We start from the raw sequence: 26,234 nt of genomic DNA, 5'->3' as shown, positions 1-26,234 counted from the left end.
TGCCTTCGGCTCGGTTCATGATCTCAGAGTCCTGGGATTGAGCCCCATATCGGGCTCTCTGCTCAGCAGGGAGCCTGCTTCCTCCTCTCTCTCTGCCTGCCTCTCTGCCTGCTTGTGATCTCTGTCTGTCAAATAAATAAATAAATAAAATCTTTGGGAAAAAAAATCTAAAAAAAAAAAAGAAAATTGATTTCCTTAGAACTATTCAGGCTTGGAAAGTCTTTATGTATTTCTAGGAGTTCATCTATCTCAATTAGAAGGCAGCTATTCTAGAAACCAGGAGATTATTACAGAAGAGGTCTTCAGAGTCAGGGATTGTAGAGGGAAGGTTGGGCAGAAGGTATACTTTGTATTTATTTTCTGGGTTGGGAAAGGCACGTGGAAAGAGGCCAGTTACACAGGTGGCAGGTGTCTGAGATCAGAGAACCTAGCTGGACAGCACAGAGGCAAGGCCTTGAGATGCACTTGGTCAGTTTACATGAGTTTGTGGGAAGGAGGATGTACTTGGTTCTGACTTGTCATAGACTATAGCTCAGTGATGAAGTTAAACTTGGAGAATTGGAGATCATCTAGTTGGCACCCTTTCATTCTTACAGATCAGAAAGCCTAGGCGTCCCAAGTGATAGAGCATGCCTGATATCACTGTGCTGGGAAGAGGCAGGCAAGACTAGAACCTTTCTGACTCGATTCTCTGCCTCTGCTCTTACCTCACAGTTCCCCCAAAACAACCTTGACATTGGACCTTTGGCCATTAACTCCACACTTGAGATTTTGGTAAAGTATTTATTAGCTTCATCAAGTTTCTAACTATTCTCTAGATTTTCAAGTTTACCAAGGGACCCAATATAGAAAGATATATGATAAGCCTTTTAAAATAAAGAGCTAAATAAGTAGAGGCTTATTTTTCCTTCTGTGCAGTAGAGTAGCTCATCATCATTTTCCCATTCACAGGGGCGTGGCTAGAGTTGGTTATGAGAATAACATAGATTCTGCTGTTAGAATAACATGCTAGAGAAATGCCCACTTCCTGTTCATTAGAATTCAGTTTGGGAGGATATGGATAGTACAATAATTTTAAAAATGCATTTATATTTAAAATTTTTTGCTTCAACCTATATTCCCTCCCAACAAACAGCACTTTTTTTTTTTTTAAAGATTTTATTTATTTATTTGACAGAGAGAGATCACAAGTAGGCAGAGAGGCAGGCAGAGAGAGAGGAGGAAGCAGGCTCCCTGCTGAGCAGAGAGCCCAATGTGGGGCTCGATCCCAGGACCCTGGGATCATGACCTGAGCCAAAGGCAAAGGCTTTAACCCACTGAGCCACCCAGGCGCCCCCCCCCTTTTTTTTTAAATAGGCTATACACCCAGCATAGAGCCCAAGGCAGGGCTTGAACTCTTGACCCTGAGATCAAGACCTTAGCTGAGATCAAGAGTCGGATGCTTAACCGACTGAGACATCCAGGCACCCCAACATTTTTTTTCAAATGGGGGCTCTTAATAACTAATTGAAGTGATAGATACAAATTTTCTTCTCCTGCCAGCCACTCGCTCTTTTCTGTTAGTATTGTTGATGAGCAAGGTGGATCCCAGGAAGGAATAAAAAAAATAGAAACAAAGAACTATAGGGTACAGGGGAGAGAACATTGACCAATGGAGTCTGACAGTATGATTTCAAATTCTGGCTCTACCACTTTTTAAGCCTTGCTAAATATTGGTTTCCCCATCCAGAATATAGAGATAGTTCTAAGGATTAACTAAGGTAATGTATATGAATTACTTAGCCTTGTGCCTGTTACATATTGTTTGAAAACGTAGAAAGCAAGGTTAATGAGCATATGAGTAAGAATGAGTTGCCTTTATTTGTTCACTCAGCAAACATTCATGGCCCTCTTCTGGACGCTTAGTACTGTATTAAGCCACAAGGTTATAGCATAAGCAAGAAATAGATTTTATTTCCCAAATAACGTAAGTAATAAATCCCTAGCTTCTTAGATTGCTCTGTATGCGTTTTGAGGCACTTTTACATCATGATCTCATGGTATGTACCGTTCTTAAGTTTTTCATAGTACGCAGGTACACTATGAGGTTATGTTTGATTCACGAAACAAATAAGTACAGGGATATTTATTGAATTATATATAAAATCACCTTGTAAATTGACACTACAGAGCATATTAGATCATTCTCTAATAGAAGAGTTTGAGTATATGGAACATTGCAATGCATGATCAGTGCTTTCTGTAGGCCAGATGCTGTGCCTTGAAATTCAACTAAAGAAGAGTAAGAAATGGCTTTTGTCCTAAAGAAGGTCATAATCTGTTGTTGTGATATACACAATTGCCATATGTAACGTGGTAAGCACCAAGGGAAGCATGTAATTCAGCTTATGGGCATTAAGGAAGTCTCCCAGAGGAAGAATGGTATAATGAAGTCCTGGAGAATAAATAACGCAGATTTTAGGAAGAGACATCTTCATGTTGTCACCTTCCATGTTCTCAGGCAGTATACTGAGCTCTTCTATTTAGTTCATGTACTCCTCAGGAAATCGAGTGTTCAAGGTTGCCATGTTTCAGAAGGACTTGGCCTTTTGAAGAAAGAGTGAAGAGTTTCCTGGGTGTGGGTAGTGGGGATGGCTGCGAAACAGGGTGGGAGAGGTAGCTTAGCAACTCCTATGGGGAGTCCACCTTTTACAAGGTGATTAGGGATGGATTTTTTAAAAATAACTTTTCAGTAAGATTTAAGGATGTATGAAATGGCTGGCTGGCACTCATTTTGTAGATTTGAAAGGGGACTTCAGATAGAATTGTGAGCCCCTATTCTGTGGATAATAAACTGAGTACCAATGTGACTTTGCTTCCTGTTGTAGAAATAGTTAATGGCAGGTCAAAGCTAGAGCCCTGTTTTGATCTTTTCAAGGTGCTGCTCTTTCCAGTATACTGCTACTGTGAATATAGAGAGGACATTATGGCCATGCTGCTTTGTAGTGCCATTGTTTTTAAGTTTTTTTTTATGAGTAAACTTGCTTTCTTTTCCTTTTTGGGAATCAGAGAAAAATTTTGGAGAATTGGAAGCAAGGACAGAGATGGAGAATATGGAGCTTGTTTCTTCCCTGGAAGATGTTCTGCAGGCCAGCAACCCCTAATATATTGTGCTCGCCCTGGCTCTAGGATGTGGGAAGTGAACTTCGATGGGGAAGTTATAAGTACACATCAGTTTAAGAAACTCCTCTCATCACCACCTCTCCCTGTGATTACCCTAAGGTAATGATTTGTGTGGCTGGTAGGGACTATTTGAGGAACTTACGTGCAGGAGTTGGGTTGAAATCTCTGATGTTTTAGATTAATCTAGAATAAAATCTAGTTAAAAAATTTATTATGCCTTCTAAGAGTGAAGTAGAATTTTTTTCTTTTCTTTTTTTTTTTTTGGATAGAGATCACAAGTAGGCAGAGAGGCAAGCAGAGAGGAGGAAGCAGGCTCCCCACTGAGCAGAGAGCCTGATGCAGGGCTCCATCCCAGGACCCTGGGATCATGACCTGAGCCGAAGGCAGAGGCTTTAACCCACTGAGTCACCCAGGCGCTCCTGAAGTAGAATTTTTATTAAAGATTTAGAGAAACCAAAAAGTCCTTAACCAGTTATCTTTGGTATAAGTGAAGTAGATTGAATAAAGGTAGATGAATTAGATGCAGCAAAACTTTTCCTATGTAGGGAACAAGATACTTTTATGTTGTGATTCAATCATTAACAGACTGTTTACTTCCTAGATCAGATCCTCAGTATGATCATACAGTTGGGTCCTCCCAATCTTTGTCTTTCCCCAGACTCTTGCACGTTAGGTAAGTTTCTCCTTTTGAGCTTTCAAAAAATAAAATAATAATAATGAACAATTTTTTTCTCTTTGCTGCATGTTTACAGGCTGTTAGCTTGTTTTTTTTGTTTTGTTTTGTTTTGTTTTTAAGATTTTATTTATTTGAGACTTTAAGAGAGAGTGAGGGAGAGAGAGAATACCAACCAGGGGGAGAGACAGAGGGAGAAGCAGACACCCCACTGAGTAGGGAGCTGATGCACGGCTCCATCCCAGGATCCCAGGATTGTGACCTGAGCCAAAGGCAGACAGTTAACTGACTGAGCCATCTAGGCACCCTGGCAGTTAGCTTTCCTTCCTTCTTTTCTTTTTTTTAAAGATTTTTATTTATTTATTTAACATACAGAGATCACAAGTAGACAGAGAGGCAGGCAAATAGAGAGAGGGAAGCAGGCTTCCTACTGAGCCACCCAGGCACCCAGCAGTTAGCTTTTTAAAGGGTTTTTGGATTTAACTGTTTTTGAGAATTTAGAAATGCCTGTGTTACATGAAGTGTTCTAAGAGGAATAAAAAGATCATGGATATATGTGGCTTTTTTTGGGTTGTGAATTGATCTCAACCAGTTGGACAGTCTGTAATTACCAGCGAACTTCTGATAATTAGAGATATGAACTATCAATACTCTTTCTTTCATAATCTCTCCTTTCTGCTGGGAGGTTACAATGAAAGCAAGTCTCAGACTAAACACATAGATATGTTTCTTAGCAGGTAGGCACAAACCTAATTATAGAACTTTTTCTTCTAAGCTTGGTAAACTTTCAGCTCTGTGTCCTTTAGGTAAGTACCTTGCGTGAAAGATCTGCTTGAGGCATGTTCAGCCATATTCTAACTTTTTTTTTTTAAGAGTTTATTTATCTTTTTGGGGGGTAGAGCACAGAGGGAGAGTGCAAGGGAGAAGCAGAGCCCCTGCTGAGCAGAGAGCCGGATGTGGTCCTCAATCCCAGGACCCTGAGATCCTGACCCCAACTGAAGGCAGATGCTTAACTGATTGAGCCACCTGTGTGCCCCACATTCAGCCATATTCTAACGCTGGGGTTCAGCCAGCCTTCCAGTTGGATTAGGTGCAAAAGTCCACTAAGTGGCAGCACAGAGTGTCACTAAAGGCTGGGTTTGCTGAGTCTTACACCTTTGTTCTGCCAGTGTTACGATTTCCACCCAGTCTGTGTGTCTTGAACTCATTTCATCGATGGATATTATTTCTAATATCCCTTAGGTTAATGCATAAGATCTCTAATGCAGATTCAGAGAATGTTATTTAGAGGTTCTAAATTGAGGTTCTGATTGAGTTCTTTTATCAAAGGCTAACTAACTGCTCTTAGAATGTGATTAAAAAAAATACTCTTGAAATATTAACTAATTGCCCCTGTTGTATGTATATGTCACATTGCCTACCCTGGTATATTTAAAATTAAATTGTAAACAGTTTAACATACTCCTAATTCACCCTGAAAATTACTGAGAAAAGATGACTGTTGGCTCATGATTGGATAAAGCATATTAAAAACTCTTCCTGGGGCTCCTGGGTGGCTCGGTTGGTTGGGTGTCTGCCTTCTGCTCGGGTCATGATCCCAGGGTCCTGGGATCGAACCGAACATAGGGCTCCCTGCTCAGCAGGGATCTTACTTCTCCCTGTCCCTCTGCCTGCCACTCTGCCTACTTGTGCTCTCTCTGTGTCAGATAAATAAATAAAATCTTGTAAAAAGACCAAAAAAATTCCTCTTCCTTTATGGCACTTATTATGACTTATAATTACATATTCATAGAATATTTATGCTTGTTTTACTCTTAGTAAGTGCTGTGTGTCTGTTTTGTTCATTATATTATTCTCAGTGCTTGGCCTAGCCTCTGGCACATGACAGACGTGGGCTGACTGTGGTGTGATTGGTGAGGAAGCCCTTTACCCAAGAGTATGTTTTCTGAAGGCAAGGCCACAGTCGCTTGGTCCTCCTGGTAGAGTTGTTCCTTGAGTTAAGCTATTTAAAGCTCCTGTTACAGTTTCTGCCGTAGCATACAAAGCCCTTGATGATCTGGCTCTGCCTACTGCTCAGTTTAAGTAGTAATTAATGCCGGTTTGAAGCCTCTGCTGACTGCTCCAGCAGGATGAGATTAGACACTTATTCCCAGGCACTATGGTCACACCTTGTTGATTCCTCTGTCATCTCTGCTTTCACTGTACCATGAATATCAATCCCAGCACCACATTGTCAACTCCTTTGCTCTGGGCTTGATCTTAGGCACACAGAAGGCTCTCAAATAACAGCTCAGTTAAAGAATTCAGTGAAGATTTTTTTTTTAAAACATGAATAGAAAGGCTCTTTGTTTCTGTTTCTTTTTTCCCCCTACCTATACACTTATGTCCAGTGGTGACCTTTACTATTACACCCACAAATCCCAAAGGAAGCAAATTTATATACGTTGTTTTCTTTGTGGTAAACAGTGTTACTTTCCCTTCCTTGGCCTTGCAGTGCTCTTAGACTGTGTCCTAGTCTGTTTATTATCAGTGAAAGGACAAAGGGATAAGTGATGTGTAAATTGCAAAGTAACAGCTCTTACCTAAGTTCCACTCCTAAGATTTCCTAAGGAAGCTGAGTATCAAAGCTTAATGTCAAAATCATTTTGTTTTTCTACTCAGGGATCCTTTGGCTTCTTATTTTTTTTCTTCTTTGGCTCCTGAAGGTAACCTTCTGGTTTTTCTTCCTTTAGATAAGCATTCTGACCATTTCTTCCATCTTTGTGTCAAATATTACTTTCTCATAGGGACAGTAACCTGGTCTTATATTGACAAAATGTTTAAAATTTGTGTGAGGACCCAGTTCCTATTAAATATCACTCCTGGTGTTTTATGACCACATAGTACCATTTTTAGTACCCTTGGGAGTATAAATTTTAAAAAGGTCCCTGTTTGGTTTTTTTCTAATTTATTTATTTATTTGTGTTCATGTAAAAGCACGAGTTGGGAGGAGGGGCAGAGGGGGAGAGAGAATCTCAAGCAGGACACTCCCCCACCTCCCCCACCTCCCTGCTGAGCATGGCGTGTTACACAGGGCTCGATTTCATGACTTGAGATCACAATCTGAGCCAAAATCAAGAGTCGGACGCTTAACTAACTGAGCCACCCAAGCGCCTCAGTGTTCCTGATCTTAAGATAATAATTTATTGGAGATGTGGTATTTTGACACAAAGTGAAGGTTGCAGCAGTACAGTACATGACTAAGTACCATATGGACACGGGTGATAGGAAATAGGGTGAGCACAGGAGGAAGAGCGGTTGCCGTGGGCTCTTGGAGGATCCCAGAGGGGAGTAGCACTTCTGTGATCCTTGGGAGGCGGCTGGAGTGAGCATTATAAGCTGGGATGCCCTGACTGAGGGGAAGAAGCAGAGAGGACCCGTTGGTATCTGAGAAACAGTAGCAGCCTTGAGAAAGAGTACAAGTAAAGATAAGCAAAGGGGTATGTGAAGAGGTGAGCAGAGATGGAGAGTACAAGAGGGCTGGAAAAACTGGCCCAGGAAAGTACAGTGTCCCAGAGTCCGGGGAGGTGAGATTCAGGAAGGAAGGAACAATCAGCAGGGCTGGCCCCTACTTGAGCATCAAGAAGAAAGGAAATAAGGAAGGGTCATTTGGTTTGGCACTTAGGAAATTTATGACTTTATGAAAATGCAGTTATGTGAAGTAGTCCAGATTCTGGGTAATAGTTGGTGGGTGGGTCACTGAGGGTAAATGAGGGAAGAAGTAGGATTCTGTGAGGTGTAGAGAAACAAGTCCAGCTCTTGTAGCCAGACTGTCCTTGAGCGTATTATTTCATCTCCAAATTTCAGGTTTTTTGTTTTTATAAAATAGGGAAAAGCACATCTTGTCTTGGTGAGTGTCTGCAAGCTAAGATAATATAGATACTTTGATAAAGCTCCTGGCAGATGGTTGATGAGTTTTTAACCTTTTATTGCCTGCACACAACTAAGGGCATCAAAATATTACCATCCCCATATGTGACTCACTAGAGCAGTGATTTGTGGTGGTGTGTTGTCTGTTTTAAATGTGCCCTTTTCATACCAGTGATGGGAAATTTAGATGCTTTAACAAATATTAAGTGAAATACCAACCTTTTCTTTTATTAGAAGGTTTTTAGTGTGTGTATCTAAATTTTTCCCAGTTTGGTGCCATATTATGCTGTTTTTTAAAGGACTCTTGTTAGGTGTTATAACTTGACTAACTGCATCACTGTTGTGTTTTCTTTTCTTTCTTTCTTTCTTTTTTTTTTTTTTTTTAAGTGTTTTATTTATTTATTTGACAGAGAGATTGACAGCCAGAGAGGGAACACAAGGAGGGGGAGAGGGAGAAGCAGGCTTCCCGCAGAGCAGGAAGCCCGATGTGGGACTCGATCTCAGGACCCTGGGATCAGGACCTGAGCCAAAGGCACCCCTGTTGTGTCTTCTTTCTACAATCTTCCTTTAATAGCTGATGTGAAGATCTGAATTCAGGGAATTAGATCATAAATTTCTGTATCCAAGCAAACTAGAATTCTCTTAACTTCTTCCTTTTCTTTTGTAGTGAGCACTGTGTGCTGACTTGGACAGAAAGAGGAATTTATGTTTTCCTTCCTCAGAATGTTCAAGTTCTTCTCTGGAGTGAAGTCAAAGGTAATTACATTTTTCTTCCTTATGTAATTTATTTTATTTTATTTTTAAAGATTTTATTTACTTATTTGAGAGAAAGACTATGAGTTGGGTGAGGGGCAAGGGGAGAAGGCTCTCCACTGAGCAGGAAGCCAGACTTAAACACCCAGGTGTACCTTTCCGTAGGTAAATTTTAGTATCTTGCTTGTGAAAGATTCAGCGATCTTAAGAGAATTCTCTTCGAGTGTGAAAAGTAGAAAAATAGACTGAGGTGGTGTTTCTCCTAAAGATTAATGTCAGGGGGTGGCTCAGTGGGTTAAAGCCTCTGCCTTCCGCTCAAGTCATGATCCCAAGGTCCTGGGATCGAGCCCCTCATCGGGCTCCGTGCTCAGCAGGGAGCCTGCTTCCCTTCCTCTCCCTGCCTGCCTCTCTGCCCACTTGTGATCTCTGTCTGTCAAATAAATAAATAAAAATCTTTTTAAAAAATTAAAAAAAAAAAAAAGATTAATGTCAGGGGTGCCTGGATGGCTCAGTCAGTTAAGCATCTGCCTTAGGCTCAGTTCATGATCCCAGAGTCCCAAGATGAAGCCCCATGTCAGGCTCCCTACACAGTGGGGAGTCTGCTTCTCCCTCTAGTGCTCATCCTACTTATGCTCTCTTTCTCTCTTGCTTGCTCTCTCTCAAATAAATAAAAATCTTCAAAAATAAAGATTAATGTCATAGATGTTTTCCATTGTAATGTATTTCCCAAGCATATACTTGGGAATTTATGTTCAGTTATTCAGTTTTTCATGGATAATTTTCTTTTTTATTTATTTATTTTTTAAAGTAGGCTCCATGGACAGAGCCCAACATAGGACTTGAACTCAGAACCCTGCTTAGATCAAGACCTGGGCTGAAGATTCAGCTGCTAAGTGTCTGAGCCTCCCCCAGCCACCCCTTCAAGGATAATTTTAAATATAATTTTCACTTATTCTTAAATATTAGTAACCACTGATAAGATTGAGTGGGTTAATTTTTTCCTTCTAATTATCCTGAATCTTTATTCACCATTAGAAGTCTTGCTTTCGCTTCCATTTTGTGGTCTTAATAGTTTGGGGTTCAGAATCCTTGTGGAGGGGGGCACCTAGTTGGCTCAGTCAGTTAAGCATCTGCCTTCTGCTCAGGTCCTGATCCCAGGGTTCTGGGATCGAGCTCCGCATCGCGCTTCCTTCTCCCTCTGCTTGTGGCTCCCCCTGCTTGTGCTCTCTCTCTGTCAAATAAGTAAATAAAATGTTTAAAAAAAAAAAAAAGAATTTCTTGTGGGAATAACATTTGGTTTTTTTTTTAGTTTAAACCAAAAATGGAAGAAATCTTGCATCATTAGCATTGCTACTCAGTATATCTTTCTGGGTCATTTTCTATTGCAGAAATATAAGAAAGAGGAACCCTTACTTCCTGATCTGATTAAAACTGATTTCTTGTGGTTTAAGTTGCTAAGGTTGCCCTAAAAAACGAGATTGTTTTTTAAAAATTGACATACACACTGTGTGAGTTTAAGGTGTATACAAAGTTTTGATTTGATACAGTTATATAGTTAACAGTTGAACAATGTGGGACTTAAGGGGCACAGACCCAGGTCCTGCGCAGTCGAAAACCTGCATGTAACTTTTGACTCCCCCAGAACTTAACTACTAATAACCTGCTGTTGACCCAAAGCCTTGCTGGTAACAGCAGCAGTTGAGTAACATTCTTTGTATATTACATGTATTATTTGCTATATTCTTATAAGAAAGAAAGCTAGAGAAGAGAACATTATTAAGAAAATCATTAAAAAGAGCAAATACATTTACTATACTGTATTAATTGAAAAAATTTCGTATATCCATGGACCCATGCAGTTCAAACCCATGTTGTTCAAGGATCAGCTTTATATTGCAATATGATTACTGTCTTTTGTGATGAGAACTTTTAAGATCTAGTCACTTAGCAATTTTGCAATATATGGTACAGTATTGTGAAGTGTGATCACAATGCTGTGCATTAGATCTCTAGAACTTGTCAGCTAATTGCAAGTTTGTACCCCTTGACCAATATCCCCCACCCCTCCAGTCCCTGGTTTTCACCATTCTTCTCTGCTTCTACTTGTTTGGCTTTTTCAGGTTGCACCTATAACTGAGATCAAAAACTAGTTTTTTAACTCCTTTCATGATGTTCTGCCAAGATAGGTGTTTTCTCATGAACTGTTGATTTATATAGTGTGTTAAAATCTGTTTGTTTCCATCAGATTGTAACTCAGAAATGTTGTCATCTGGTCTCTGATGTCGAGTGCTCTCTTAAAGCCCCAATTTCTTTTCACAGAAAGTAGCATTTTATTTTACTTATTTTATTTTACCATTATTATTTTTTCCCATTTATTTTATTTTATTTCTTTTCAGTGTTCCAGCATTCATTGTTTATGCACCACACCCAGTGCTCCATGCAATACGTGCCCTCCTTCATACCCTCCACCAGGCTCACCCAACCCCCACTCCCTACCCCTCCAAAACCCTGTTTGTTTCTCAGAGTCCGCAGTCTCTCATGGTTTGTCTCTCCCTCTGATTTCCCCCAACTCACTTCTCTTCTCCTTCTCCCAGTGCCCTCCATGTTACTCCTTATGCTCCACAAGTAAGCGAAACCATACCATTACTATTTTTAATTCTGGTAAAGTTAACAAACAGTTTAATGTTAATTTTAGCTGTACAATATAGTGGTTCAACAGTTCTGTACATTATCCTGTGCTCACCATGACAATTGCCCTCTTCAATCCCCACCACCCATTTCTCCCACACCCCCCCACCACCCTCCCCTCTGGTGACCATCAGTTTGTTCTCTGTAGTTAAGAGTCTGTTTCTTGGTTTCTTTCTTTTTCCTTTGCTCATTTGTTTTGTTTAGAAAGTAGCATCTTTCACATAGAATTTTACAGAAGAGAGATGTGTTTTTGTTTTTGATCTTTCTAGAAGTGTCTAAAATATTTCTTCATTGAATTGCAAGTATAATAGCAATGAAATTCAGGCAAGCCAAACTCAGTATAAAAAATAAATTTATTAGAATAATTTCCATCCTTACCAACATGGAGAAGGAGTATGTGGTTAACCTTCTGTGTGTTCACCCCTGTGGGTTTTGTAGATATTCAGGATGTAGCTGTCTGCAAGAATGAGCTCTTCTGTCTGCACCTCAATGGGAAAGTCTCACATCTTTCTCTGTTGTCTGTGGAACGCTGTGTGGAACGCCTGCTGAGGAGAGGCCTGTGGAACCTGGCTGCTCGCACTTGCTGTCTATTCCAAAATTCTATTATTGCTGGCAGAGTGAGTCAGAGTGCTTACCTGTTCACCTGGGTTGTTGGAACCACACTAGTTTGCAGGAGTGGGCTGCAAAGTTGCCTGTCTTTATTAGCCCTGTCTGTATGACCTACAGATGAAGCAGCAATAAATCCCTAATGGAATCTTGCCAGACAAATGTAGGGGTGGGTGGTGGGTAAGAAAAAGGGTATACTTCCCACTGAAGAAAAAAAATTGCATTTTCTCAGAAACTTCGTTGAATTTCAGGCTTTGTTTTAAGGGGGTTGATTGTGTGTATGGTAGCTCTTAATTCTTAATTCCTAAGATAATTCCCATTAAGTCTTTCTTGAGCTTTTTAAACCTTTTTAAAGCACCTTTGAGGTTCTATGGTCTCTGTTAGACATTTTTCAGTATTTGGCCATTAAATTTAGATTTAGTTATAAGTAGTAAGCTGTTCTATTTGATTTCTGCTTACCCTTTCACTAGGGAAGAAAATCTTTGACCATAGATAAATTGGAGCATTTGAAGTCTCAGCTGGATGTCACAACCTACAGTGATCTTATTTCTCAACTGGAAGAATTGATCTTAAAATTCGAGCCTTTGGATTCAGCTTGCAGCAGTAGAAGAAGCTCCATTTCATCACATGTAGGTATTTCTACTTTTTAGAAGGTCTATCTGCACAGTAAGGTTTCTCTTCCTTAGGTTGTACGTACACATCTCTTCAGATCCCAGAGCTTATCTTCCTTTCCATATAGTAGATTTGGGGTGGGGGGAGGGGTGCCAAGATGGGGCTTTCTTTCAGTTGTTGGGCAGCCCTCATGAAGCACCCATTTAGGTGTGTGTTGGAGCCACATTTTGTTTCATCATCATTTATTATATTCTGTTTCCAGACGTACCTCCTATAGCCTCCAGTACAAGTTCAGTTGCTCCTAGTCTGTGATTTCAGATGCTTTATAGTAGCTGGAGTCATAGTGCAGTTCAGGGTTATGTCGATGCAGCCCCGTTCTCACTGCTGGGATTCATGGAGGCAAGCTAGGGAAACATGGCAGTGTATGAGTGTGAGCCAGTGACCAGGGACCTAAACTTTGCTCGCCAGCTGGTTCTTTTAAACCAAAATTGTTGGGGTGCTCAGTCGTTGGACATCTGGCTTCAGCTCAGGTCATGATCTCAGGGTCCTGGGTTTGAGCCCTGCATCGGGCTCTCTGCTCAGCGGGGAGCCTGCTTTCCCTTCCCTCTCTGCCTGCCTCTCTGCCTACTTGTGATCTCTGTCTGTGTCAAATAAATAAAATCTTAAAAAAGAAAACCTATCATTCTTACTGACTTGCTACCTACTTGTGTTGGTTGTTCTCTTAAAAAAACCATTTTGTGTTAAAAAGTAAAGTTTCACTTTGATTTTTTGGGGGGTTCTTCTTATTTTTAGGAAAGTTTCAGCATTTTGGACTCTGGTATTTATCGTATCATTAGCAGTAGAAGAGGCAGTCAGTCAGATGAAGATTCTTGTTCGCTTCATAGCCAAACCCTCTCAGAAGATGAGAGACTCAAAGAATTTGCCTCACATCAAGAAGAGGACCCACCAGATCAGTGTTGGGGCTCACATGGAAATGAAGGTAATGACGACATGTTTCGTTGGTTGCTTACAGGAAGCAGTTATTTTCTGTGACTTCTATTTGCCAGGATTAACTTGTGCATCAAGTTTTCTACTTGGGGTTAATAATTTTTATTATGTTGATAGACTTTCCATGTAGATCTACTTGCCACTGGAAGAATGGGTTTATGTTTAGTTGTGTTTTCCCCCCTCCTGTTTAGGCTAACGTTGATACAGTCCCTAATTTTGATCATGCATCAGAGTCCTGGGAAAGTTAAGAAAGGTCAGTAACCAATGGACTAGAACAGTTTTATTTTGACTAACCAAATTATTTTCCATCAGGAATGAAAAATTACTACAGTTTTGGGGGCCGTTGCCTTCACTTTTCGATGTTCGAATATTCCTGTGACTGAACTGTTGAGAAGAGATAATAGAGACTGTAAACCTTCCTTTTTGACTTATGGGGATTCAGGGTTAGTAGGAAAATGAAGGTACCTGCCTAAGTGTTTTATATGTGGACCATCCCATGCATCTTGTAAACTTGTGTTCTGCTCATTTGTATCTGGGTCAGTTGTGATTTTGGTATGGAACTCTTCATTTCCTTTGGTTTATTCATTTCAGAAATTTTTTTAAAGATTAAAATGATGAAATGATTAAATTTTGTTTCTTTGTCCCCCCCATTCCATTTATCAGACAGTGTTTCCCATGTTCCCGGGACATCTGAGACAGATAAGAATGAAACTTTTCTCCCCTTCGGCATTCCGCTATCATTTCGTTCTCCATCTCCTCTTGTGTCTCTTCAGGCTGTCAAGGAAAGGTACGTTAGTCCTGTCACAGAATCCTGTTTCTTGCTTCCCTTCAGTTGTTACATTAGGTGCTTTTGTGCTGAGAATGGAAAGACATTTTTAAAATTGATTAATTTATTTTTAAAAAGGGTTTTATTTATTTGAGAGAGAGAATGCACGTGAGTGAGAGAGAGCTGGGAGTGGGGGTGGTATGGAGTGGGGAGTACAGGTGGAGGGGCAGAGGTGGACGGAGAAGCAGACTCCCTGCTGAGCAGGGAGCCTGATCCCTATGCAAAGATTAGGAACTTGGTCTCAGGACCCTGGGATTTTGAACCAAGCAGAAGGCTGATGGTTAACCAACTGAGCCACCCAGGTGTGCCTGGAAAGACATTTCCAATGAGAAAAAAAAAAAAAAGTCTCTAGGTTATTTCTCTTATAAACTCTTATTGAGGCTGTTAACTTCTCATTTTTATCTTGGGCAATGTAGCTTTCCTCTTTGAGTAGTTGGATGTTTCAGTTGTTTTAAAATGTGCCCTCCACCCAAGAGACAGAGCAAAAGTTTGAAAAATATGTTGTTGGGTGCCTGGGTGGCTCAGTGGGTTAAGCCGCTGCCTTCGGCTCAGGTCATGATCTCAGGGTCCTGGGATCGAGTCCTGCATCGGGCTCTCTGCTCAGCAGGGAGCCTGCTTCCCTCTCTCTCTCTCTGCCTGCCTCTCCATCTACTTGTGATTTCTCTCTGTCAAATAAATACATAAAATCTTTAAAAAAAAAAAAAAAAAAGGAAAGAAAAATATGTTGTTTTCCTTATCCCTGATAGGAATAGTTTCTGTATATTGTCTGTCATCTCTTGATCCTTTCTCAGTTTAGGCTCAGAATTGGAGACTCTTTGGAAGTCTTTCTCACTACTCTATGGGCCTAGAATTAGCACTTGAGTTTGAGAGAAAAGATTTTTTTGTAAAACTTCTTAACTGCTTATCTGAGTCTCCCTGGATACAGTTTTATTTTTTTTGTTTAATTTTAACTTTAATTCTAGTATAATTAACATACAGTGTCCTATTAGTTTCAGATGAATAAGGTAGTGATTTAGTTACCAGCTTCAGTTTTGCTTATCCTTGGAGGATATGTTGTGATTAGTTAACCACTGAGTCTCATGAAGAAATTCTGTTATTTCTCTGGCCAGAATGGGGCAGGTGATCACATGGCCTCCTTTGTCTAAGTTGACAGAAACCGTGTAGACATAGATGGAGTTAAAGACGTTTCCTTTAGCACCAAATCAAAGCAGTTTAGTAAAAGAAGTGACTTCTTACTATACTGTAAATTTTACTTGGGCCTTATATGAAATTTGTGGTTGATTAGGGAAGTTGCTATAAGCATAGTCTTTCTTTTTATTAAGTCCAGATTGCCTTTCTAGGACTAACAGGAACAGACAGAGCACTCAGGTACTGAATTTTTTGTTTTGGGGAGTAATGAGGTTTTTTCATATTAGTTTTTTGGTATTTGACTTCCAGCGTTTCTAGTTTTGTACGTAAAACTACTGAGAAGATTGGCACCCTTCATACAAGCCCTGATCTGAAAATAAGACCAGAACCGAGAGGTGAGGAGCAATTATGTGAGGAGGAGATGAGTCCGGTCACCTGCCCAAAGGAAGAAGATGCCGAGTAAGCTCTTGCATATATATCTGGGTAAATTCTAGAGGACTCAGTTGTCATTTTGAAGAAAGGCTTAGACTCTGTGCTATTGGAGAAGGCACACATAATAAACCCTGTTCATTATAGATTGTGTAGCTCATAAAAAATGTGAATACCATGAAGTAAGTGTTAGAAAATAACATGTATCCATAGCAGATCTTTTTTTTTTTTTTTTTTAAGGTTTTGTTTATTTATTTGACACTGGGTAGGAGGTGTGCAAGCAGAGAGAGCAGCAGGCAGAGGGAGAGGGATAAGCAGGCTCCCTGTAGAACTAGGAGGCTGATGCGGGGCTCCATCCCAGGACCCTGGGAACATGACCCAAGCTGAAGGCAGGTGCTCAGCTGACTGAGCCACCTAGGCTCCCCCTCCATAGCACATCTTTTGAGTTTTAATTTAGCACCTCTTTCATCTTTGCCCTGCATAAACTCCCTCCCTCCAAATCTCTTCAAACTTCTGGAATGTTAGAGTATTAGATTAAGAAGATGACCAACAGTCAAGACCCTGTGCTTCTGGCTAGTATGTGACCTTGGGTAAGTCACTAATGCTCTCTGGTCTGTAGTGCATTTTGGTCTTGTCATGAACCTTCTTAGGGTGTGCTGATGGCATCGTCCTTACGAATGGAGTTGTAGCAGAGCCCTTGCTCTAGCTCAGTGTGACATGTGTCCATCTGGTCTCTGCCTAAACACATAGTTCAGGGGATCTGAGCATTAGAAGCGTACAGGCTCAGCACTTACCTAGGGATTGAGAGCCCCACAGGCCCAGTGTATGTAGACAGTCAGATAAAACAGAAGAGTTTGGTGAATCCATGTATATATAGGAAAAAACAGTACAAGTATAGCTGTGGCCTTGAAAGGAGCCCTCAGTGTGACCTTAACCCCCTCTTTCCAGCCTCATTTCCAGCCACATCCTTCCAAGTGCTGTAAATTCCAGTCCTGTCCGAGCGCTGGGTGGGGACACTTCACTGCCTTTCTTGGAGTTGATTCTTTCACCTGCACTATCCTCCCTCCCCATCCCCATTATTCTTCTGAACTCACACACTGCCTCCAGGGGGAGGCATCCTTTGACTGCCTCTTCAGAATAATAATTGCTTTCATTGTGCGTTAATAGCACAATGCTTGTGTTGCTCTTTCAGATTTGCTTTATTCTTATTTGTAGTTAGTTGTTTGCATACCTTTCTTTCTCACTAAACCTTACTCATCTTGAAGCCATAGGCCATTTTTTTATACTCCTCTGTTTGTGTCCTTTTATACTCCTCTGTTTGTGTCCTTTTATACTCCTCTGTTTATGTCCTTGCCACTTAGTAAGCACTTAGAAACATTTGTCTATGGTTGCGCTAATCCCCTCTAACTCTTTTCATACTTTTCTAGGGGCAAAAAAGAAATAGTTAGTCAACCTCCGGAAGAAGACAAACTCCAAGAGCTCAAAGTAGCAACAGCAGAAGCAATGTGAGTATTTATGAATGAGAGTGTTTTCTAATGAATGGGAATGACTTTGAGGTCATCAGTAGTGGTCCTGAGACAGTGTGGGGCAGAGGTGGTCTCATTTGCAATTGAAATTCAACAATTAGTATTGAAGTTAGCACTCTCTGTATTGTCATCTTGCTGAGATAATTGTTGAAGAGTTGAAAAGTAACATTTATTCCCAAGAAATGTTTCATCCAGTAGGTTTGTTTAGCATGAAATAATGTGTTTTAAGAAAACACATGGAGCATGGGATACCTGGGTGATTCAGTTGGGCATCTGCCTTCGGCTTGGGTCAGGATCTCAGGGTCCTGGGAACAAGCCCGCATCAGGCTCTCTACTCAGTGGGGAACCGGCTTCTCCCTCTCCCTGCCTCTCTGCCTAACTTGTGATCTCTCTGTCTGTGTCAAATAAGTAAATAAAATCTTTAAAAAAATATAAAAACACATGGAGCATAAATTTCACATTTGTCTGTCTCGCATAGGACCAAGCTAGAGGACCCACTGGTTTTGTTTGAACCCACGTCTCTGAGGATGATCTTACAGGAATGGCTCTCGCAGTTAGAAAAAACGTTTGCCACGAAGGACTTTACAGTTATTTCAGATACTGGCAACTCATCCATGACATCCAACAAGGATATGCTGTCATTTGAAGAGTCAGAAAAGGAAATGTTAGATGAAGACAGTGAAAAAGAAAAGGGAGACTCATTAGGCAGTGAAGAAACTGTTGATCCAACAGTGTGTGAATCTACAAATAGTCCGAGGGAGCCCTTGGATGACCTTTTCCAAGTATGTTCTCCATGCAGCATAGCCAGCTGTCTTCAGAAGGACCTGGCTGAATTGACAACATTGTGTTTGGAATTGAATGTATTGAATCCTGAGATCAAAAGTGCAAGTGGACATGTGGACCACACTTCGCAACAGTACTGTCCTGAAAGTCCGGCTTGCCAGTTCATAAAGAAGTATTTTTTTCTCCTGGACTTGAAAAGAGCAAAGGAGAGTATCAAGCTTAGTTACGCTAACAGTCCTTGTGTTTGGGATACTTTTATTGAAGGACTGAAAGGTAATAATCAGATTGCCTTATCAAATAGAAATTAGTACAGAGCACAATAGCATCTTAGCATGTTCACATTTAAAAAGAGTGAAGTACAAAATCACTTCTATTCTGGCCTACCCTTCTGTTTCCCACTCAATTTAATTTTTAATAGTCCTTCAAACATTGATTTCATTTGCAATGATATTATAAGAAATTCATTTGAATTTCAAAAAATGTACATAGCAGTGTTGAAGAAGTTGGGGTTACCATAAAATGTTTTATAAATGTATAAATAGAAAAACAAAATCCTTTATGTAACTTACTAATGTAGAGATAATCTATGCCATTTATTGAGTACTTACTGTGTGTCAGGTATAAATATTTCAGTAGGCATCATCTCATTTCTTCCTTATAAATGTCTTCAGAGTAGATGGTGTTATTCCATTTAACAGGGGAAGAAACGGAGATAGAGATTGTAATAGTTAAGTAGGCTGAATTGCTGAGTAAATATCTCCTAATAACTCAGATACAGTAGAAGTTTATTTCTTGCTCCTGTCACTCCAGGACAGGTTCCAGGCGAGTGGGAAGCTCTCTTCCATGTGAGTAATCCCGGGTTCAAAGTTTCTTCCATTTCTTTGAACTCTGTCTTCCTTTGGGCTTGTGACTGAGGATGGATTGCCATGTCCTGGGGAATGCATGTGGAAGGGGCAGACATGCTGTGCCCTCTTAGAGGCCTGATCTTGTAGTGCCTGACATCTCGTGTTTTATGTTCCATTGGTGAGAATTCTATCACATGGTTTCCCTACCCGCGAAGGAGACTGGGAAATGTAAGCTGTCCAGGTGTCTAGAAAGAAAGGAATGGTAGGGGCTAAGAGCTTGTCTATCTGCCTCAGGGATTTTGGTGGATAGGCAGCAATCTCCATTTCACACTTGACTGAAAGTGTGTGTCATTCTCCTGTGGAAGCCAGCTTTCGTACCTCAGACCATGTATGCTCTTTCCACTGTACGGTCCCATGTTTTGGAATAATTGATTTAGACTGGAAACACAACTTTCATTCATTACCAAAAGCTAACAATCACAAGTACCTATAGATTTTTATATTGTCTTTATAAACTTAAAGACATTCTGGTTTTCCAGAAACATGATGTGGTTATTGTTCTGCTTCAGTTCACATTTAAGAGTTAACAGCATACAAAATGATTTCAGTTTCTTTCTCTGAGTTGAGGTAGACTTTTATGTTAAATAAGAAAATTTATTTCTCTTCCAGTAGGTTCAAATGTTTCATATTATTACTTAGCGGAACTTTGCAATATCTGTCTCTTACGTGATCATACTCAACCCTGAAGAGAATCTCATCAGCCTGAGTGGTGGTTAACTTATTACCAGAGCTGGAGAGAGCCTGTGGGTTGGGTGCTTTGAGGTGATGCAGCTGCTTGCTTGACTTCAGGGGGAGACATTTGGCTTAGCCCCCACCCAGTTATAAAGCTTGCCCTCTCGTCTCGAGCTCTAAATGCTGGCTGCCTTCTCTGAATTTGTCCAAATACTTACTGCCTGACACAGTCATATAGACAATAATGAAACTGTGGAAAAAATGATTTTTAAAAACCCATGTATCAGAAATGGAAGGTCAGGTTTTCAGAGAGGATCTGAACAGGTTCCACCCTTTTGCTAGTGATGTAATTAAGGAAAGCAGCTTTTGGAGCTGTTCTTGGGGATTTGTCTTCAGAGCCAGGTGAAAACTACTTCGAAAAACTCATTCTAGGGATGCCTGGGTGGCTCAGTTGGTTAAGCAGCTGCCTTCGGCTCAGGTCATGATCCCGGCGTCCTGGGATCGAGTCCCGCATTCGGGCTCCTTGCTCAGCAGGGAGCCTGCTTCTCCCTCTGTCTCTGCCTGCCATTCTGTCTGCCTGTGCTCCCTCTCTCTCTCTGACAAATAAATAAAATCTTTTAAAAAAAAAAAAAAAAAAAAGAAAGAAAAACTCATTTTAGAGGCTCCTGGCTGGCTCAGTCAGTGGAACATGAAACTCGAAACTCTTGATCTCTGGATTCTAAGTTCGAGCCGCACGTTGGGTGTAGAGATTACACCCAAATTTAAAATCCTTTTAAAATCTTTTTTTAAAAGCCCTCACCTTAGATTCAAGTGTGTGTATTTTTAAACTACAAGGAGTTTAGCTAGGTCATAACTCACGCTTTTTTTTAAATGACCTGGCTATAATGGATGGTTATTAAAAATAGGTGAAATTTTAAGTTAATTTATTTTGTCTAAAAAGTTCGAGTACGGGCACTGGTTCTAGGAAAAATGAGAAATTTGGCCTCGATGGTAGATATATAACATATATATGTTAGACACACACACACTGTTGATTTAGTATATAACATATATATACTAATATATGTTATCCTTATTTGAGGGTGATAGTGGCTTATATATTGGTTATATGTTCTTATATAAAAATTGCAATGTGCTTTGCCTCCCAATTTGATTTTAAGGTCTTTATTTTTTTTTAAGATTTTATTTACTTATTTGACAGAGATCACAAGTAGGCAAGAGAGGCAGGCAGAGAGAGAGGAGGAAGCAGGCTCCCTGCCAAGCAGAGAGCCTGATGCGGGGCTCGATGTGGGCTCCATCCCAGGACCCTGAGATTATGACCAAGCCAAAGCAGAGGCTTAACCCACTGAGCCAATCAGGTGCCCCTGATCTTAAGGTCTTTAAAAGAAGGCCTTGTGTCTTATTCTTTTTTGTCAGTCCTTCAGTGCTTAAATATTGTGCCATGTACCCAGTAGGTCCATGACTAATGATTGTTGAATGAGTGTGTTTATTGTGTTGAACTGAATACTCAACAGCTATGAGATGAAAGGAAAAGGGTGTGCTTTATCTTTCAGAAATGGCAAGTTCCGATCCTACATACATACAGATGGAAGAAGGAGACCTACCAACAAGAATAAAGTTATTGAATGACTCAGTCCCTTTTGACAGTCCTTTGTTGATTGCTCATGCTACCCGGTAAGTTGTTGTGTATCTTGTTTATATGAATAAAGCACATATTTTTTTGTTTGTATCTTAATCTCTAAAGTTTTACCCAGTCGCCTGGTGGGCAGTTTCTTGTTCTCTTTATTTCTCATAAGTGCTTAGATGATGTAACCAAGTTATATCATCCGGTTGAAGTTGGAGACTTACTTGTTTGTTTTTAAATGCAGATTGTATGAGAGGTTTGGAGAATCTGCCCTTCGGTCCTTAATCAGATTTTACCCATCTATTTTGCCTTCGGATGTCATGCAACTTTGTCATCATCATCCTGGTCAGTTTTTGGCCTACTTAGATGGTCTGGTGAAATCAAGGCCTGAAGATCAACGGTGAGAAGGCGAGAACATTTGCAGGTTCCCCTTTGCGTGACGGGATATTGTTTCCCTTGTAGAAGACATTGTAATGTTTTTACTGCCAACTGCCACAGAGCTGAGGCCCCTACCATGAAAGAGGGTGATTGTAATTATTACCTTTCTGTCACAGTCCACTGCACACACCATAAATGTGTGCAGACTACGCCTCTCTTCCTCCCTGCTCAGGGATTCTCAAGTGACCAATAAGGTGATTTTATTCTCAGTATAAAATTAAAGCCCTGCTTCTGGTCCTCTGCTAGGGCTTCTTTGTTGTCACTGCTGGTGAGTGGATTTGTTGCCACCTCTTTACTGATAATATCCCAGCTTTTGTGGGATCTCATCTTTTTTGTGGATCTCAGTTCCAGTTCTTTATCCCTTTTTTAGATCGAGGTCTCATTTCCTATTTCCACATGGCACTTGGTTGTTGAAACTAGCAACAGCCCCCCCCATCACCCCCTTTTATCCTCTGATTAATTTACATGTGCCATACTAGCCTTATTTCTCTCTCTCTCCTTTTTTTTTTTTTTTTTGGCCCTTGGACATTTTCTTTATTATCTTGAACCCACCTGTTCATTTAAAAGGCTGTCAGATTTTCACCTGCATTTCTAGACATTTTGTAGCAGAGCATTTTCATCTACTATTTTTAATCCCCTAATAACATTTTCTTTATATTCCCACATTTTATGTCTCCTTTCTCAGTGTGAAGATTGGTGATTTTGTCCCCAACTTTCTTTTAGGCCATCCTTCCTTGAGTCCCTTCTACAACCAGAGTCTTTGAGATTGGATTGGCTGCTTTTGGCCATGTCCCATGATGCTCCCCCAAGCACAAGCATGATGGACGATGAAGGAAACCCTAGGTACAGAAGTTCTCTTTTTAAGCTCTGATTTTCTTCTGGAATGCAACAACTAGTCACATACAGCATTCTGGGCTTTTGTCAGAGAGAGCTATGGAAGAGACTGACTCAAGTCATGATAGTAATGAGATTATATTTCTTAGTGGTTCTGAACATTTTTTGAGTTACAGATCTTATAAGGATCTGATGATTCCTTTCAGAAAAATGCACATCTCTGCATAATTTTCCACATGATTTCAGGTTAAACTGACCATCTGAAGCTCTTTCATGGATCTGTATTAAGAGTCTTTGACAATTCAGTCAGTATTAGAGGGGAAGAAAATTGCATGTTTTCATACTGGAAATTTCTAGACATAGCTTGATTTGGGACTAAAAAAAAATATGCATTGGTACATGTAATGTATTAGAAATGTTCCTTTTGTTTTCCTCTAGCAGAAGCTTTTTAAAAGCCCTCTAAGTGCCTATCTTATATGCCTAGACAAAAGGTCTAGAATGACATACAATGGCTGTCTGTGAGTGATGAGTTGCGGGCTTCTTTCGTTTGCTTTTGAATAATAAAAATGTCTAATTTTTAAAAATAGGTAATTGATTTTACTGGAGAAACAGAATTGGCATAAATTAAAATTACATATTTGAATATTATGATTAGTAACCTCAGTCAACCAGCAGACTATGCCCAAAACTTTAAAGACATCTAACCAAGCAAGCACCAAATGTTTGCAGAACCACAGCAAAATTTTAAGTACCACAGTAGACTAGTGATAAGGCCTTTGTTCTATAAAAGTGTTTAAGTGCCTTCCATGTCATATAAATATAATTAGCTGCCTATAGTTTTTTTACATAGCTGATCCTATCCAGGGTTTATTGCGAGAAACTAAAGAGGAATTGTTACCCAAAATTCAGATGAGTGGAATACAGTGAGAGAAAAAGTATAATGAGATTTATATATAATTAGATGAACAATTAGGAAATAAAACCTGTCAGTGACCAATATAAATATAAAAATTTTTTAAAAAGAATAAAACTTAGGAAAAAATAAATAGGTATTTGTACAGAAAAGAATAGCTATTTTTAATTTTTTTTTCAAGATTTTATTTATTTATTTGACAGAGATCACAAGTAGGCAGAGAGGCAGGCAGAGAGAGAGGAGGAAGCAGACTCCCTGCTGAGCAGAGAACCCAATGTGGAGCTCCATCCCAGGACCCTGGGATCATGACCGGAGCTGAAGGCAGAGGCTTTAATCCACTGAGCCACTCAGGCGCCCCTATTTTTAATTTTTCAAAAGCCAAGTAGAAATGTTTGAAAAATACAATAGTAATGGAACAAGTAATATTAAACTCTGTTCTTATCTATTAGATAATGAATAAACATTTTGTAGAATGTATTTCCTATTCCATTTACTGAGAGCTTTTCACTTCACAGGCCTCATTCACACTTGTCTTCGTGGGGCTACAGTCAGCTGATGCTACATCTCATTAAACTACCTGCAGATTTTACAACCAAAGAGAAAATGACTGACATCTGTAAGTCTCATGGGTAAGTGAGAATTTTTTTAGAAGCTGAAGTTAAAGATTGGAGTCATCTCAGTTAATAGCTTTGCAGTGAAGGGCTTGAGTTGGTGTGCTTTATCATTTGGGAATTCTCTTTACTATGGAAAAGTATCTTTTGTTTTAAGTGCTAGTAAACATCTTTTTCCTTTTAAATTTTGTGTGTATTTTTTCTTTGTGTATAAGACACTGGCCCTTGTGAATTTCTCTTTCCCCCTGATCCTTAGCTAGCCCCAGTTCTCAGGCACTTAGATGGTATTTAATTAAGCACAGACTGTGTGATAAGACTTATAATTGGTGCAGGGTTCTCGAGAAGCCAGAGATCAGAATGTGCTCAGTAGTAGTGCTGCTGAAGAACTTAAGGAGGAGGTGAGACTTTGGAGGTAAAAGCCCTGAAGACTGGACAAGATTTTTATTGATAAAGGAGCGAGGAGGGCAGGGGCATGAGAAACTGACATCGCTTTTTGTCTGCACCACATATCAGTTCTTTATTGCCTGGCAGTGTTATCTTACGGCTCCACCTGGATTATAATCTTTTGGAGATAGGGACCTGTGTCTTTCTTTTTTCCTCATAATGCCTTAATTCAGACAGTGGTAGGTACTTGATACATATTTGTTCTATTGTAATAAGGATGAGACTAGCCGGGTGTGGTGGGTGATGAGATGATATAGGATCTTGATAGTTCGTCAGAAGAATTTAGTTATCAGTAGAGACCTTTTAGACTTTGGGGTACAAAAATGGAGCTTTCTGGAGATCATTTTGGTGTCATACATGAGAAGGGCTGGAGACAGGAGGGCCAGCTAGGAAGCTGTTGCAGTAATTCAGGTACGACTGAATCGGTGATTAGTAAGTAGGGCAGCAGAAGGAGCACATTCTGAAGGAAAATGCAGTGGGACTTAGACACAATGGGATAGCAAATGAAGGAGGGGGAAGAGTCAAGGAAAACTTCCATAGTTTGCATATTTGGGGAAGAAATCTGAAAGTTTATGAAGTATATAAGGTTATACATTTCATAATTGGTGCTTGGCCTGAAATGTCAGTATTTATCTCTAGCTTTTATTCTTTTTTTCTTTCTTTCTTAAATACTCCAGATCAGGGCTAATAGAGCTGTCTGTAATAATGGAATTATTCTACTGTGTTGCCAATATGGTAGCTACTAGCCACTGTGGCTATTGAAAACTTGAAATATGGATTGGTCAGCTGAAGAACTGACTTTTTATTTGATTTAAATTTAAACAGCCACATGTGGCTAGCGTCTGCTATATTGGATAGCATAGCTCCAGATAAATTCACTGTTTTGATTCCTTTCTTCAACTTTGTTCTCTTTTAAGTTTCTGGCCTGGATATCTTTCTCTTTGTTTGGAGCTGGAGAGAAGAAGAGAGGCCTTCACCAACATTGTGTGCCTGAATGATATGAGCCTGATGGAAGGGAACAATGGTACGTAAATCCCAACTGGTTACTCTTAGTTGTAGTATTTTAGAAGTCACTGCAGACTTTTCAATAAGAAATTCGGTAGGGGCGCCTGGGTGGCTCAGTGGGTTAAGCCGCTGCCTTCGGCTCAGGTCATGATCTCAGGGTCCTGGGATCGAGTCCCGCGTCGGGCTCTCTGCTCAGCAGGGAGCTTGCTTCCCTATCTCTCTCTCTCTGCCTGCCTCTCCCATCTATTTGTAATTTCTCTCTGTCAAATTAATAAATAAAATCTTTAAACAAAAAAAAAAAGAAATTCGGTGAACATTTTGATGATCCCATATGCAATTCTGTAATTCTAGCTAGCCATCAAATTTGTGGATGTTTGTTTTTGTTTTGACTTTTTTGTAAGGTGTTTTTGGTTGGTTTTCTTTTTTTCTAAAGATTTTATTTATTTGAGAGAGAGAAAGTGAGCAAGAGTGAGCAGGAGTGAGGGGAGGGACAGAAGTAGAGGGAGAAGCGGGCTCCCTGCTCACAGGACTCAATCCCAGGACCCTGGGACCATGACTCAAGCCAAAGGCAAACACTTAACTGACTGAGCCACCAAAGCATCCCATTTGTTCTTTTTCATTTATTTTGTTTGTTTTTATCTATATCACTTAGTGTATCACAAAATCATAATTAGGAATAAACTATAAGCATCTTTTTTATTAATGA

At 40.1% G+C, this 26,234-nt stretch overlaps 1 protein-coding gene across 9 annotated transcripts in view; it reads left to right on the top strand.

The window, feature by feature from the left end:
* The window catches only part of HPS5 (HPS5 biogenesis of lysosomal organelles complex 2 subunit 2), a 48,464-nt gene that overhangs the window by 16,222 nt on the left and 6,008 nt on the right, over nucleotides 1-26,234 (top strand). For 6 of the 9 annotated variants that reach the window (XM_082747246.1, XM_082747245.1, XM_082747244.1 and 3 more), the window contains 15 exons: nucleotides 3,049-3,261; nucleotides 3,764-3,835; nucleotides 8,412-8,500; nucleotides 11,624-11,802; nucleotides 12,262-12,420; nucleotides 13,196-13,382; nucleotides 14,054-14,177; nucleotides 15,654-15,803; nucleotides 17,201-17,278; nucleotides 17,778-18,355; nucleotides 21,213-21,333; nucleotides 21,528-21,683; nucleotides 22,445-22,564; nucleotides 23,984-24,097; nucleotides 25,441-25,547. In XM_082747246.1, coding sequence (XP_082603372.1) covers nucleotides 3,049-3,261; nucleotides 3,764-3,835; nucleotides 8,412-8,500; nucleotides 11,624-11,802; nucleotides 12,262-12,420; nucleotides 13,196-13,382; nucleotides 14,054-14,177; nucleotides 15,654-15,803; nucleotides 17,201-17,278; nucleotides 17,778-18,355; nucleotides 21,213-21,333; nucleotides 21,528-21,683; nucleotides 22,445-22,564; nucleotides 23,984-24,097; nucleotides 25,441-25,547 — 2,447 coding nt within the window. Of the gene's footprint in view, nucleotides 1-199; nucleotides 3,262-3,763; nucleotides 3,836-8,411; nucleotides 8,501-11,623; nucleotides 11,803-12,261; nucleotides 12,421-13,195; nucleotides 13,383-14,053; nucleotides 14,178-15,653; nucleotides 15,804-17,200; nucleotides 17,279-17,777; nucleotides 18,356-21,212; nucleotides 21,334-21,527; nucleotides 21,692-22,444; nucleotides 22,565-23,983; nucleotides 24,098-25,440; nucleotides 25,548-26,234 lie in introns of all 9 variants that reach the window. The other 3 variants (XR_014316065.1, XR_014316066.1, XM_082747250.1) reach the window with 2 other exon arrangements.

The sequence above is a fragment of the Mustela nivalis genome (genome assembly GCF_964662115.1).
Source record: "Mustela nivalis genome assembly, chromosome: 9".
NCBI classification, from domain to species: Eukaryota; Metazoa; Chordata; class Mammalia; order Carnivora; family Mustelidae; genus Mustela; species Mustela nivalis.
This window is presented reverse-complemented; position numbering and strand designations above follow the sequence as displayed.